This window comes from Lingula anatina, chromosome 4 (assembly GCF_051362555.1).
Source record: "Lingula anatina isolate TDL-2025a chromosome 4, LinAna3.0, whole genome shotgun sequence".
NCBI classification, from domain to species: domain Eukaryota; kingdom Metazoa; phylum Brachiopoda; class Lingulata; order Lingulida; family Lingulidae; genus Lingula; species Lingula anatina.
The window spans coordinates 5916690-5932350 of NC_141770.1; the positions used below are offsets into that span (position 1 = coordinate 5916690).

Genomic DNA, 15661 nt, shown 5'->3' on the forward strand with positions numbered 1-15661 from the left:
AAAAAGATGCCATTGAAGAAATGTTTTTCTATTATTTTTATGTCATATGCATGATGCTCTAACAGTAATTTGCTCATGTCAGGTGAAACATACAGCAATAAAGACAGAATTCTCTCTATTTATAACATTGGCAGTGTAAAGGTACTTTGTTTCGGAATGGATAATTTTTAACAAGCATCTCAAAAAAGGCCTCAGTTAAATGGGTTTCTGTGCACTGGGGTTTTCTTATATAAAAATAAATATCACATGTCCTGGGCTTTAGAGAAATATATATTGTTACAGGCTAGGTGTTAACATGTTCTTTTTATGTAAGAGAAACCCAATGTTTCGGAATGGACAAATTTAACGGAAAAACACAGTAGGGTTATTTTGCACTCCATGTCAAGCTCAAGAATCATCGCGCAGATTTCATTATTTGATACAAACAATACCAATACATCCAAATTATCGATGGTTAATTATACCGTATGTTTTATGATATATTTTCTGAAAGTAATTTATTTTTGTTTTGGAATGGACATTTCGTTTAACGGAAATACCAGCATGCCATTAAAAGACTTTTTTTCTAGGATACACCTCTCTACTTCTTTGCTTCCACCGTACTACTGAGTGTTTAATAATCCAAAAAAATGCAATGTCAAACACTGTTTTAATTTATTTCAGATTCCCTTTTATATCATATGACCAAAACGGGAAAAATTTTTGGTCATTTTTGACTTTGGACTCGGTGGTGAAATTTGGTTTCTATTTTCAGTGTTTATCTTCACTTACACCATTCTCTAACATAGTGATAAAATAATTCTTTGATCATATGTATGTAATTTGTTAATTAGCAATATGTGCTAATTAGCAATATATGCCTAGCATTGTAAAAATGCCCATATCTAAGTGAAAGAATCTCTGTGACTCTAGTAGAGGATTTAGTAGAGGATTCCTTAATTAATTCAGATTTAATGCATGCAAGTTTCTTTATTTATTGCTAATATGTCTTTGATTTGAGTAATAAGTAAAATAGTTGAAACAACTAGTTATAATATTTAGCTTTAAGCAAAATCCCCTTGAGATAAGAATACTTAAATGACAGAAAAACATATAAATGACAAATATAATTGAAAAAGAAATCAAGTACTGTTTTGAAAAAATCATTTTGAGCCTCCATATAATCAGGCCATTTAAATTTATGAGCAGGAATAAGTGAAAATTTGAAAAATAAAGAAGATGGCAACCATAGGCTCTGAAATTATGGTTAGCCATTGGAAACATCATGGTAGTAACTTGAGGTTACCATGAGGTTTCTGAAAATTTAGTGGTTGACCCAGGATTTTGCTGAAAAAACAACAGTGGGCAAGAGCAATTTTAATATAACATATGTAACAGTGGTGGAAAATTAGTTGGATTTGTCATGTTTCACCCGTATTTACTGTTTTTAGAAGAGAGAATGAGAACTTCCAAAGCTAAAGGGGAGGGTCAAATGCCTACATATATATATAGTGCTTTTCAGTGCTCTGGATCCACCACATGTATAATTTACACACACACACACACACACACATACACTACTACTACTACTACACTACTACTACTACTACTACACTACTACTACTACTACTACTACTACACTACTACTCTACTACTACTACTACTACTACTATAACTACTGTGCTTCTTAATTTACTTACCATAATGCTGAACAATCAAATGTCACTCTCATCAACTTGTGAGGACTGACACTAAAAGAATCTGCAAACTAAAACAATTGGAAACAATGTAAATTCTCCATGGGGCGCATGCCACTTGTACGGTTCCATTCTTGTTACACACCAGCGTCACTAATAAATCGGTTTACATAGTTATCGGTGACGGGCGGTGACATAAGACCTACCGGTCGCTAATACTTTTACCACCATTTACTTTTAAAAAAGATAATTCTAAATACCGAGACCGAAAGTGTCATTTTATGTCCGCTTGTCATTCAAAAATCGATGAGAGGGAGTAACGTTAGGTGTGGGGGAGTTAAAACATATTAAGAGGGGGGGGGGGGGGGGTATTTCAATTCAATTCAAGTTACATTATTATTATTATCTTACCTGTACCCCACTGAGCAGGTATCGAAAATCGGGTCAAATGGAAGCACTGCCAGCATACGAAGCATCTATATGGAGCCACATCTGCTCTCTGCTGCACACTGGGCCAAGTTCCTCAATGTTGTCAAAAGCACAGGAGAAGGCCGTTCCTAGCGTGGCACAAACCTGTTGTTTATCATAAATGAAGTATGGTAAGTAAACGTAATGTTCAAGATGTAAAACATACAACGTTCAATACGCCATGGATTCGAAATAAATAAAGCACCAGGCTAATGTATGATTTTAATCATTAAAATGGTGTAATAATGTTTCAAACTGTTTATCAAATGTTTACACCGATTAAAAAATTTATATGATCACGTTCGTGTGTGAACGTAACAAATTCAGGCCCGTAGCCAGCAAATGCAAAAGGGGGGTTCTTTTTCTGAAAAAGTGGACCTTTTACCATGAAATTTATGTATACCTAGATCAAATTTTACCCAAAACGGACCTTTTTCAGACAAAAGGGGCGGTTCTTTCGAACCCCCCGAACCCCCCCTGGCTACGGGCCTGAAATTCTAAATCCATTGCTTGGCTCGGTTAAAACACTCTACTGTTTCTGTTGGTGCATCACATAGCAGGGTCAATCTGCTCACACCATCTCGATCATAACGTTATTACAGAATAACTTTTAAGTATTGCAATGCATCCACAACAATAAGCACAGACAATATATTTAACGAAGACTATACACTTATAAAGATAGGTATCAATCCCTCTGCCTTGCTTTTTTGTACAGCATGCGCCAATGTTTCGCCGCGTAGGGATTGTTGCTCGTCAGTGGGGAGCAGGACGATCTTTACTACTCCAAATAGGCCAGCACGTATCACTGAACTATGGGCCTACAAATACATATATAGGGGAATATAAGCTTAATTGTATTAAAAAGGCAGAAAACTACCAAATGTACAGACAAAAAACAATATGAAAGAATTTAAATAAAATGCATTATATGCACAATAAAATACTAATTTCAAGAAAAAGAATCCAGTCAGGCTGGATGTCCAACACAACTTGAACACGGCGATAAAAAAAGAACTTAAAAGAAGAATGTAATTGACACTTTTGTGCAAGGTATGCAAGTGTGCCACCAACGCTACGGAGGCAATGTGAAGCATATTTTGGAAAGAACATGGCTTTTATGCCAAGCTACCGATATAATTAATACTTTGGGGAATGTTCGTGGGTAGACTGGAGTTTAAGTCCACCTTATTTCTTGAAATTTGCTGGACCTTCTTCTAATTTCATAAAATGATAAATGAGCTATGTTTTTTCTTGGGGAGGTTTTTAAAAGTCTGAATTGGGAAAGATTAGAGTCTTTACAGGATATTGGAGACTTGGAATGGTATATACCTGATCTGAACAGTACCCCCACCATCTTTGCCATGATGTCAGCCTCCGAAAGAGCAGGGTTTGCTTCCTTCTCTCTGAGAATGGCTTGATTCCTAGCAGCTAGCAAGCAAATCAATATGGTCTCGCTGGAGCTACCCTACAGATGTAATTTTTTTCATTATTTTACGCGTTAAGATGATTCAAGTTTAAGGACATCTTTTCTTTCTTTTTTTGAACTACATGTATAGGGCATATTATCTGGCCGTTGGATTAGGGCCCAAAACGACGACGTTCACTATCTTTAGGAAAGATTTACTTTTTTAAACACATTCATTACTGTCCTTTTTTTCTTATGATAAGAGTGTATACAATACCGGTAATTATATATATATATATCATGTGCTAAATCTTTAATTTTTCCAGAAAAGACATAAGCACCAACTAATTATAATTTCCCGTGATTGTATGTTCACAGACCGATGTCGTGATCAGACTGTCGTGAAATTGCCTTGTAATTTAGAGTCATCTTTATGACTCGTTGTCCAACCTTTGTATTTCAATAATATTATATACGTACAGTTTTTGTATAATGTTATGACAGATAGGCAGACAAACAGACAGACAGATAGGCAGACAATTAACTTATCGTTAACAATTAACTTTTGGATCACCACCAAAATCAAGTCTATAATGAAAACTCGTCCTCAGCTTTTTCCATTATGTTGCTATCAGTCAATCAGAAGAACAGACAAAAAGACTTGGGGAACCAAAAACATTACCTCTTCGGCCGAGATAAATACAGATATAAACAATTGTTGAACAATTGCATCAAATAAAATAAGATGACAATCAATTTAAGTGTTTAAAGTGATATTTGGTGCACTGAGTACATCTAAAATGCATTTCAGAAGCCTATATTTTAAATACACAAGCGGGTCACTGTCACCTCTAAGTGTATTAAGTTTCATCAAAACAATCATCTGTCGCTCAAGGTGTTTTGTCAAAAGACAATAAAATGTGATAATCAGTGTAACAGTTCCATATATGTTGTTGGCGAAACGCCACTTAATCAATTCAGTCTAAGTTGTCTACAATTTTGCCTCAAATATCTCAAATAATTTTTGGGTTCTAGATGACTGGTCTTACCTGAATGACCCCGCCCCCTTTGCCTCCAGAGCAGAATAGAAACTGCTCTGGCAAATCCAGCATCTTCCCCAACCAGTCCATCATAATCATCTCCAGCACTGTGCATGCCGGATTGGCTGCCTGGGAAAAGAACATAAGCCCGTGTTTTCCTGTTATTAATAAGAAAATAACAAAAAGGTCTTTGCTTCACCCTGAGTTTCAGAGGGCTGGAAACTCGCCTCATTGTGCGTGCTTTCAGCATGCATGGCAGGGACAAGCTGGTAACATATAGAGGTGAGTTTCAATTCACACATGGATCTCAGACCGCTTGATTTAGATGTCTTGAAGAGTCTCATTTCTAATGGTATCGAACAATAAATAAAATACAAGTCAGTTTCCAGCCCCCCCCCCCAATTTTGTGAAATCTTGGGTCCTCCGGTGTACAGTAGAAAAAATCAGCTTACCCAGGTAAATCCAAGACCACCCATAGCATCGGAGAGCATGTCGGCACAGATGGCAGCGTAGGATCTGACTGAAGGGAAATAGCCATGGAACTGCGGGTGATTCCAGTGCGTTGTCTAGAGTATTGTTTGATTTAGATTAGACACAAAATATATAAATCGTGCCAAAAATATAATATAGAGATTATTAACCATCAACTTCTTAGCAGAAATGTTACAAACAATATTCTATTTCATATACAACATTTTTGTATGATTATGATTTTGAATTAGATTTCTGTGATTTAGCTGCCTTTTTCTCAAGTGAGGAAACCGACTAAAACGAAGCAAGTCAGATTCAATTAAAAAACAATCCTCTTTAAATTACAACCCTTGTACACTAAACTATTGCTCATCTCTTAAAGACAGTAAAGCCAATATACTAAAAATCAACTGTATATTTTGCCATGTGTATTTTATATTTAGCCGCGTGGCGCATGCGCAAACGATAATTTACCTGTGTGCCTATAAGCACTTACCCCAGGCATAATAACCCGCTCTACGTCACCAATAACGTCCTCCCAGGACTCAGCAGTTTCTGGGGCAGTTTCCGGAAGGAACTGGCGCTTATATCCGGCTATGCAGGATATACTGGATGATTCTGCACATTCTCTAAGTAATCAGCCACCATGTCTACTATTTCTTTCCCACGAACACGGAACTCTGCAGCATCCATTTGGCTGTCAATTGCCTATGAAAAAATAACAAAGAGTAGCTTGCGTTTTGGTATCTATATCAGCAACAACTAAACTTTTTCAACGCTGTTTAAAAGGAAAGATCATGAAAGATGGAACATTGCAACATATGCGTTTTTCAGTCCAGGATACAACTACAAGGATTTCAGAAAGAGGCGATAAAATATGAAGCAAGAGTAGTTAATTCTGGTAACAGGTACGGCTTACACGAGTTCAATGTTAAACTGTTTTTAAAGAGACTTAACGTCGGTCACTCGTTTGGCACGACGTTTCGGCCCTTCGCACGAGGACCTTGATTACATTTAAGAATCTATGAAGATACTCTTTTACGCGCTTACGAATAGCATCTGTTTGTGACTTCTGTAACTACTAAATACCTTGAGGAAAATTCACAATAAATGTTCTCTTAAAACCAATGATCACATCAACTCATGAATTGAACTTATTTCGTATACTGACCCCAATTCTAAAATTACCTGTACAAATCGCCAGTTTTCCAGAAAAACGCTAGAAAGGGGTACGCGTACAACCTCCTTCGACAGACAATCAACTGTGAAGGCAGAGGTTAGATTATTGTAGCACAAGGGTGCGTGAAGAAATTCATTTTGGATTTTGGTTTTGGATTACCCTCCACCACAGGGTCACAGCTTGATTTTTTGCTAGGTATTCACAGATATGTATCTGGTTTAATTGACGGCAATTCCCTGCACTGTGTCAGAAAAGTCCACATAATATAATATGAGGTCCTGGTAGGTGGTAATTTTGGCTTGGAACCGTGTTAACTGGCCTCGGTTGTCCTCGGGGAATTGAATAGCAAACATGGAATTTCCTAATTAGCTTTCAATTACCATACAGATATACACCTAACATAAATTTAAGCATAAATGATGTGGACTCTCACCACTATTTCAGCCTTATTATACACTAAGCATTTTCTAAACGCATTCCTTTACTGTGGAGAATCATATTGATGCATTTTGATACAACCAAAATGGCTTTAACAGTCAGAAAAATAATTTCCACTAAAACTGGCTCATGGTATTGACGTACATGTATTTATGAGCTCATTACAAATTCTAGATGTTTTGCTGATTTTTTGCTGAACTCTGGTTGATTTTCCCCACAACAAGGAATAACAAAGCTGATATAATTTGATTGTTGCCACAAAACCAAAAGAATAGCAAAAATCCCTATTAACCTATTTATTTGAATGGACATATCAGTGATATACAGGGTTTTACGCTTTCCATTATTAAGAAACAGAAATATTCAGTGTTCATCGACTAAATTAGGTTAACATAAACACTCATGTTTGCGATTTTGGAGTAAAAATTGAAAAATATGTTTCTCAAAGTTCTCCTTTCCCAGAGCACCAACGAACACGGTTTCAACGCCAATTTAATGACACTATTTACTACTCCAAAACCCTGCCAGCAATTTTTCTAAAAAAATAGTTCATACTGCATTGTTGATAAAGCAAAATACTGCCTTTGTTTCAAGAAAATCTGTAATGAGGGGCTAATAACTCCATAACAAAAAATGACGGCACGGAACTGTTAATTCTAGGTGCTCTATTCCAACTCATTAAAGTCTTTATTGTGGGTTATTCCCAAATTGAAACGTTGCGCAACACTGCAAAATCGTTTCTAAAATCAAAAATTTATTTATTTACTTAACATTGTCTGGTTTTATGGAAGAAATCGGTATGAAAGTAATTACAAAAGAGTAAATCAAGTTTAGAATATAATTTTATTCAACTATCAAGTTAAATGATGACCAGTTACATTCAATTCCAATAGGATTTGCAAGTAATCATTAATGAATTACTATACGTAAATGCAATGGATTAAAAAACGGTAGTTTTACTGAAAGTTTATATTTTCCATTCCCGTCTTTATCATCTCACAACGAAACGCAAATAGCCCAGCAATGTACAAGATAAACAAATTTACCAAAGTAATTCATACAGAAAGAGGCACTGAAGCCAAATAATGATGGTCAGAGGTTGGTACCAGATGCTCTCGGGCCGTGGGGAAAAACCCGTCTAAACCCTTCTTGGGGAATGCCGGGAAAGTGCCCACGCCCGGATAACAGTTTTTACAGCACCTTACAAGCTCAAGAATATCGTCCCGTTTTAGACAGCATGGCACGACTGAATAAACTTTCGTGACTACAAACTATTCTCTATATATACTATACAAGATAAACATATTTACCAAAGTAATTCATACAGAAAGAGGCACTGAAGCCAACCCGAGACATTAACTAGAGACTTAACACGAAACTAGTTTAAACTTTATCCAGGGGGGCAAAGCCATAAATAAAGTCGCTCAGTCCTGAAATTTCTAACGATAACATAAACAGACCATAAACAGATTCAAGTAATATGACCATAACTCGGGTATCTCAATGATTTAAACTAAACTAAGACATAACTCTGGATAAAATACCTAAAACTATAAAATTTCTAAATTTTCATTTTGCCCTGAAATCGCCACTACCTATATGATACAAGCTGAGAATAAAGCAAGCTTGCTTCGAATTATTTCGCATCTCACATCACTGTTTGACCGTCCATGTAAGTTTCAATTTGAATTTGGTTGATCCGGAGAAAAGGTGCATATATGATGAAGTGGATTTATTTGTCAAGTATAACACTTGAGAAAATCTGAATGTTAGTAATGTGATCTCTATCTTGAGAGATGATGGCATCTCTCAAGTAGAGCAGACTGTGCAAAAAATAATGAAATATTTTCACATGTAAAACATTTCATTGCAGATTTTGCACAGGCTATCAATGTAAAATCTCTCCATGTAAAAGCGTTTACATGAAGTCAGATTTTACAAAGATGTGAGGGTTTATTAGTAAGGTTAGTGTGCAGGTTAAGACCTTCTCAAATGCCTTACTGACAAACAACTCCACATCACCAAAAGCACAAATTTCAGAAAAGACTACTGCACTAAGATTGAAACAAAACACAGACGACCATAAGTGGTGGAAATGCGAATGTTTTTGTGAGCATAAAACTACTTGCATTTAGAATGTATACAGCAACTGGATATTCAATTAAAATCATTAACATGATGATTATTATTATATCTGAAGAGGTAGACTTAAAACATTTTTATACATAACCACGCCTCATCCTATACAATTGGAATGCATGGAATTAAGAATGATCATTCAGACCTTCAGCCATTGTAATAAAACATCACTTACACAAGTGAAAAACAAAACTTAGTGCAATTACACTCGACAAAAGTTTGTGACCAATGAAACCCAAATATTCTTATTATCCAAAAGCCCCAAGTCCATTACTAGTTTGTATTCCTATTATACTCTGCATATTGCTCTCCATTTCCATTGCACATTCTCTATATTTGTTTGCAGAACAAGTTGTATCCTTCAAAACCAAGACTGCTAGGACGTCCAATCATCAATGAAAAGTGGCTACAGGGGGCTCCTTGCTAGCGCTATAAAGCGTTTCACATCTTGGATATTTGGTCTACGGTTGAAGCTGTTTGCCTTCGGGCATCATTTCTGGAAATCCCTTTTCGTAGCCTACAAATGAAATGTAATGTGTTCACTTAAAAGTTATTTCACCTTGAAATGTTACATGTTAAAATTGTTGGCTGTCCATGCTACTTTTCTTAAGAAAAGAAAAAATAATAATATATGATTGAATTATTTAATAACTAATTTAGACACTTGGCTATTAGTTAAAGGATGCGATGTTTAGGAATGTGCTGGGCGCTTTTGCCAATTCTGTATATACAGACACTGCTCTAAGATTATTATTCTGCGAATTTTAAAGGATATAGTCTTTGATCACAGTCCATAATAAGAAACAATACACTAATAATAATATACAAAAAAGTTAAGAACTGCTTTTCTTAAAGTTGTCGATCCCTAAGAACTTACAAACTTATCTAGCAAGAAGATCCCTCGCTCCTGAAGAAGTGTTTCATCTGGTGGTTTGGATGTTGCAATCGACATTTTTGGACACCTCCACTTTTGGTAGCCTGCAAATTTGATTAATAATTTTAAAATGTAATAAAAGCCAACAATTGCAATACGAAATGTGTTTAAAAAGTTTAATGGGTTTGATAAAAAATTGATATCAAGAGTACTTTTGTCACAAACTCTGAAAAAACATATATTTTGACTTGCACTGGCGACCTTCACACGTCTGTGACACAATGGAGTAAGGCAAAATTTAGAGTTTTAACGACGGAAAAGGAACATTGCATTTGCTGTAACGGACCAGGAAAAACATCGATTGGGAGAGTGCTTAGATTCTACAAAAAGGAAGTGACTGGAGAACAAGAGGCATAAAGGAAGGAACGTGTTTTGCTTTCCCAAATAACATGAGTTACATGTACCTTTTAAGGCTTTCCATCTCAGTGAAACGTCACATGCTTCTGCTGTTCTCACATACAGCCACCTTTATAAACAAACCATGGCAGGACTAAATCAGGCACCAATGACTGATCGAAATAAACAAATGTGCCGCTCTTCTTGCACTTCTTTTGAAAACTGGGAACTAACAGGAGTTGCCATCACTGAGTTCTGTAAACAAACGAAAATGGAATAAGTTTTAAAAACCAAAGCAGTCTGCGTCCATTAAAATTGTTTGAACCAGTACATTTCTAGAATGTGTCAATTTTGTAACGTGGTTGATAGATTTTTCTACAAGTTTTCAAAAGAGCTTTAGACTTGATTTAATTTATTTCATTAACTGTTAAATCACAATTTTAAATGACAAGGTCTTGTTAATACAAATATTAATGCAATACAGTCCATTCCTATTCAAATTTGTATTTGGACCAGTAAATCCAGATTCAGACTTCTAGATTTAAAGGGATAACTCTTCGTATGATATCTTTATTTCACAATAAAAGCATTGTGAACAGCTCATAGAAATATAATATATTGTTTTACCACAAAAACAGCAATTATAGCTATTATTCTGATATCTAAGCTTGTCTTTAGATCACGTGACTTCCATTGATGACTGTACTCTGTTATAATCTCTTAAGAGATTTTAACAAAAAACCAAACTTTAAAAAAAAAAAACGGACTAACTTTGAATAAAAAATGGATTCATTAACCCTTGGTAAGTATGGGAACATTGTTGTTTACTCCAGGAAAATTCATTTTTTGGCCAAAACGAAGAATTAGGAAAGTAAGGCGGTCAAAACGGCCAGTAAGGTGAAAAGTTTATGGCACGGACTACAACTAAAAGTAAATCATTTTAGTACATGTGCTTTCCCCAATAACACGGGTTACCTTTCAGGATTTTCCATCTCATTGAAACATCATATGACAGGACTCGCTGGACGCTTCCCCATTGCAGTCACATCGTAGACGGACCATGGCAGGACTCGCTGGACGTTTCCCGAGTGCAGTCACCTCGTAGACGGACCATGGCAGGACTCACTGGACGATTCCCCAGTGCAGCCACCTCGTAGACGGACCATGGCAGGACTCGCTGCACGATTCCCCAGTGCAGCCACCTCGTAGACGGACCATGGCAGGACTCGCACTCGCTGGACGCTTCCCCTGTGCAGCCACCTCGTAGACGGACCATGGCAGGACTCGCTGGACGCTTCCCCATTGCAGTCACATCGTACACGGACCATGGCAGGACTCGCTGGACGTTTCCCCAGTGCAGTCACATCGTAGACGGACCATGGCAGGACTCGCTGGACGTTTCCCCAGTGCAGTCACATCGTAGACGGACCATGGCAGGACTCACTGGACGATTCCCCAGTGCAGCCACCTCGTAGACGGACCATGGCAGGACTCGCTGCACGATTCCCCAGTGCAGCCACCTCGTAGACGGACCATGGCAGGACTCGCTGGACGCTTCCCCAGTGCAGCCACCTCGTAGACGGACCATGGCAGGACTCGCTGGACGCTTCCCCTGTGCAGCCACCTCGTAGACGGACCATGGCAGGACTCGCTGGACGTTTCCCCAGTGCAGCCACATCGTAGACGGACCATGGCAGGACTCGCTGGACGATTCCCCAGTGCAGCCACCTCGTAGACGGACCATGGCAGGACTCGCTGCACGATTCCCCAGTGCAGCCACCTCGTAGACGGACCATGGCAGGACTCGCTGGACGCTTCCCCAGTGCAGCCACCTCGTAGACGGACCATGGCAGGACTCGCTGGACGCTTCCCCTGTGCAGCCACCTCGTAGACGGACCATGGCAGGACTCGCTGGCAACAAAGATTGGTCGAAGTAGCTGTAGATGTGGGCCCTCTTCTTGCAGTTGTGTTCTGTAAACAGAAATAAAAACGAGATTAGATTTCTTTTATTTCTAATCTCCACTTCCAAAAAGAAAAGATTACATACCTTAAGGAGTGCAGTCGAAGTCCCACCGGTGGTGCTCATCATCTTCTATGTCCTGTAAACAGAAATAAAAACGAGATTAGATTTCTTTCATTTCTTAAATTCCACTTCCAAAAAGGAAAAAGATTACATACCTTATGGAGTGCAGTCGAAGTCCCACCGGTGGCGCTCATCATCTTCTATGTCCTGTAAACAGAAATAAAAACGAGATTAGATTTCTTTCATTTCTTAAACTCCACTTCCAAAAAGAAAAAGATTACATACCTTAAAGAGTGCAGTCGAAGTCCCACCGGTGGCGCTCATCATCTTCTTTGTCCTGTAAACAGAAATAAAAAAACGAGATTAGATTTCTTTCGTTTCTTAAACTCCACTTCCATAAAGAAAAAGATTACATACCTTCAGGAGTGCAGTCGAAGTCCCACCGGTGACGCTCATCATCTTCTTTGTCCTGTAAACAGAAATAAAAAACGAGATTAGATTCCTTTCATTTCTTAAACTCCACTTCTAAAAAGAAAAAGATTACATACCTTAAGGAGTGCAATCGAAGTCCCATCGGTGGTGCTCATCATCTTCTATGTCCTGTAAACAGAAATAAAAACGAGATTAGATTTCTTTCAATTCTTAAACTCCACTTCCAAAAAGAAAAAGATTACATACCTTAAGGAGTGCAGTCGAAGTCCCACCGGTGGCGCTCATCATCTTCTTTGTCCTGTAAACAGGAATAAAAAACGAGATCAGATTTCTTTCATTTCTTAAACTCCACTTCTAAAAAGAAAAAGATTACATACCTTAAGGAGTGCAATCGAAGTCCCATCGGTGGTGCTCATCATCTTCTATGTCCTGTAAACAGAAATAAAAACGAGATTAGATTTCTTTCAATTCTTAAACTCCACTTCCAAAAAGAAAAAGATTACATACCTTAAGGAGTGCAGTCGAAGTCCCACCGGTGGCGCTCATCATCTTCTTTGTCCTGTAAACAGGAATAAAAAACGAGATCAGATTTCTTTCATTTCTTAAACTCCACTTCTAAAAAGAAAAAGATTACTTACCTTATAGGAGTGCAATCGAAGTCCCATCGGTGACGCTCATCATCTTCTATGTCCTGTAAACAGAAATAAAAACGAGATTAGATTTCTTTCAATTCTTAAACTCCACTTCCAAAAAGAAAAAGATTACATACCTTAAAGAGTGCAGTCGAAGTCCCACCGGTGGCGCTCATCATCTTCTATGTCCTGTAAACAGAAATAAGAACGAGATTAGATTTCTTTCATTTCTTAAACTCCACTTCCAAAAAGAAAAAGATTACATACCTTAAAGAGTGCAGTCGAAGTCCCACCGGTGGCGCTCATCATCTTCTTTGTCCTGTAAACAGAAATAAAAAACGAGATTAGATTCCTTTCATTTCTTAAACTCCACTTCTAAAAAGAAAAAGATTACATACCTTAAGGAGTGCAATCGAAGTCCCATCGGTGGTGCTCATCATCTTCTATGTCCTGTAAACAGAAATAAAAACGAGATTAGATTTCTTTCAATTCTTAAACTCCACTTCCAAAAAGAAAAAGATTACATACCTTAAGGAGTGCAGTCGAAGTCCCACCGGTGGCGCTCATCATCTTCTTTGTCCTGTAAACAGGAATAAAAAACGAGATCAGATTTCTTTCATTTCTTAAACTCCACTTCTAAAAAGAAAAAGATTACATACCTTAAGGAGTGCAATCGAAGTCCCATCGGTGGTGCTCATCATCTTCTTTGTCCTGTAAACAGGAATAAAAAACGAGATCAGATTTCTTTCATTTCTTAAACTCCACTTCTAAAAAGAAAAAGATTACTTACCTTATAGGAGTGCAATCGAAGTCCCATCGGTGACGCTCATCATCTTCTATGTCCTGTAAACAGAAATAAAAACGAGATTAGATTTCTTTCAATTCTTAAACTCCACTTCCAAAAAGAAAAAGATTACATACCTTAAAGAGTGCAGTCGAAGTCCCACAGGTGGCGCTCATCATCTTCTTTGTCCTGTAAACAAATAAAAAACGAGATTAGATTTCTTTCATTTCTTAAACTCCACTTCTAAAAAGAAAAAGATTACTTACCTTAAGGAGTGCAGTCGAAGTCCCACCGGTGGTGCTCATCATCTTCTATGTCCTGTAAACAGAAATAAAAACGAGATTAGATTTCTTTCATTTCTTAAATTCCACTTCCAAAAAAGAAAAAGATTACATACCTTATGGAGTGCAGTCGAAGTCCCACCGGTGGCGCTCATCATCTTCTATGTCCTGTAAACAGAAATAAGAACGAGATTAGATTTCTTTCATTTCTTAAACTCCACTTCCAAAAAGAAAAAGATTACATACCTTAAAGAGTGCAGTCGAAGTCCCACCGGTGGCGCTCATCATCTTCTATGTACTGTAAACAGAAATAAGAACGAACTCTAATAAAAAAAATAAACCTGGAACGCATGCAATAATGCAATGACACTACGACTAGCCCAGCAAAAAGCAAAAAGCAAAAAGGTGAAGTATCCTCCGAAGATCCCTGAGCGACGATTCCTCGTGTGGAGAAGCGAAGGTTGTAGCTGGCCAGCTTAGAGAAACGCCGAATCCACTGTCTAGACGTCTGCGTGTGCAAGGAACAATATGTCGAAGAGCGATGCGTTGACGTAGAATGAGGAAAGATTCGGAGAAATGCGTGTCGACTCCTGTGTCCTTTGTGCTTGATACAGGACGCAGCACACGACGTCCTTCCTGTTGCTCCAGATCTGTCCGCAGTTGAGTGAACGCACTTTCAAAATTCCGCGCTTTTATACCTTTAGTCACGTGGTGGCGTTCCTGTTGTCACCACTAGTCAACTTGTTCATAGGGGATGGTCTTTGATAGTGATACGCCAATTTGATTAAAATATCTTAAAGACATAAATTTTATTTTATATTTTCTATTTTGATTTTTTTGTTTATCATTTCATTTTATGGTAAGAGTATTAAGTACTAAGCAGTGACCTCGAAATGTAACAGACAAAGTAGATGACAATTTCTGAGCAACATATTCTCTCCCCAAAATTATGATAGGCACGATGTCGGTTATACTGGAAGCTGTGAACTTCTCGCAGGCCACTATATTGTGCGTGTGTATTCGAGCACTGATCCAAAATGTGGATGACGTAATAGGGCGTAGAATGACTGCATTTTCGAGGTTCTGATTGTAGCGAATTGAAGTGAGTCATTTGAAAGTACGCTGGACTGGACATGTACATCCACCTCAGTTTTCTAAAACACATTTTGTAATCAAGAAATTAAATGAAAATAAGTTATTAGGTTTTACGAATAGAAAGAATAGCAGCAGTAAGTCATATGAAAAATCTTGATTAACTTCTACAAGGCAGAAGAAACGAATGATTTTATTTTTGTATAAAAAACATCTATTGATTTAGGCAATAATTAAGAACGGGTGCCTTCCTTTTTGGCTTCAGGTGACCAGTACTCTTATGTCACTGGCTTGAGTAGAGAAAAAACAGAAAAAAGATAATAAATA

The 15661-nt window shown here is 37.6% G+C and overlaps 2 protein-coding genes and 1 pseudogene across 5 annotated transcripts in view; all 3 read right to left on the reverse strand.

Moving 5' to 3' along the window:
- Nucleotides 1–15661, reverse strand: part of LOC147762137 (uncharacterized) — a 169606-nt gene that overhangs the window by 119632 nt on the left and 34313 nt on the right. The window lies entirely within an intron of this gene.
- Nucleotides 2810–5192, reverse strand: LOC147762141 (aromatic-L-amino-acid decarboxylase-like; annotated as a pseudogene). Its single transcript, XR_015333782.1, has 4 exons — nt 5045–5192; nt 4602–4721; nt 3477–3612; nt 2810–2965 (listed from the first exon to the last, which is right to left on the reverse strand). The product of XR_015333782.1 is annotated as an aromatic-L-amino-acid decarboxylase-like (transcript).
- Nucleotides 9165–13918, reverse strand: LOC147762142 (uncharacterized). Of its 3 annotated transcripts, none has more exons than XM_087011977.1 (5): nt 12792–13918; nt 11066–12061; nt 10159–10345; nt 9698–9798; nt 9165–9337 (listed from the first exon to the last, which is right to left on the reverse strand). In XM_087011977.1, exons 1-2 carry the CDS (start codon nt 12831–12833, stop codon nt 11531–11533), a joined length of 573 nt encoding a protein of 190 aa, XP_086868103.1. In that variant the 5' UTR covers nt 12834–13918; the 3' UTR covers nt 9165–9337; nt 9698–9798; nt 10159–10345; nt 11066–11530. The 3 variants fall into 3 exon arrangements, with proteins under 3 accessions (XP_086868103.1, XP_086868102.1, XP_086868101.1); XM_087011976.1 differs by having other exon boundaries at nt 12138–13918; XM_087011975.1 differs by having other exon boundaries at nt 11066–13918.

Coding starts and splice junctions, on each gene's coding strand:
- LOC147762142 (XM_087011975.1), bottom strand. CDS start 12,179: ATGATGAGCACCACCGGTGGGACTTCGACTGCACTCCTTAAGGTATGT.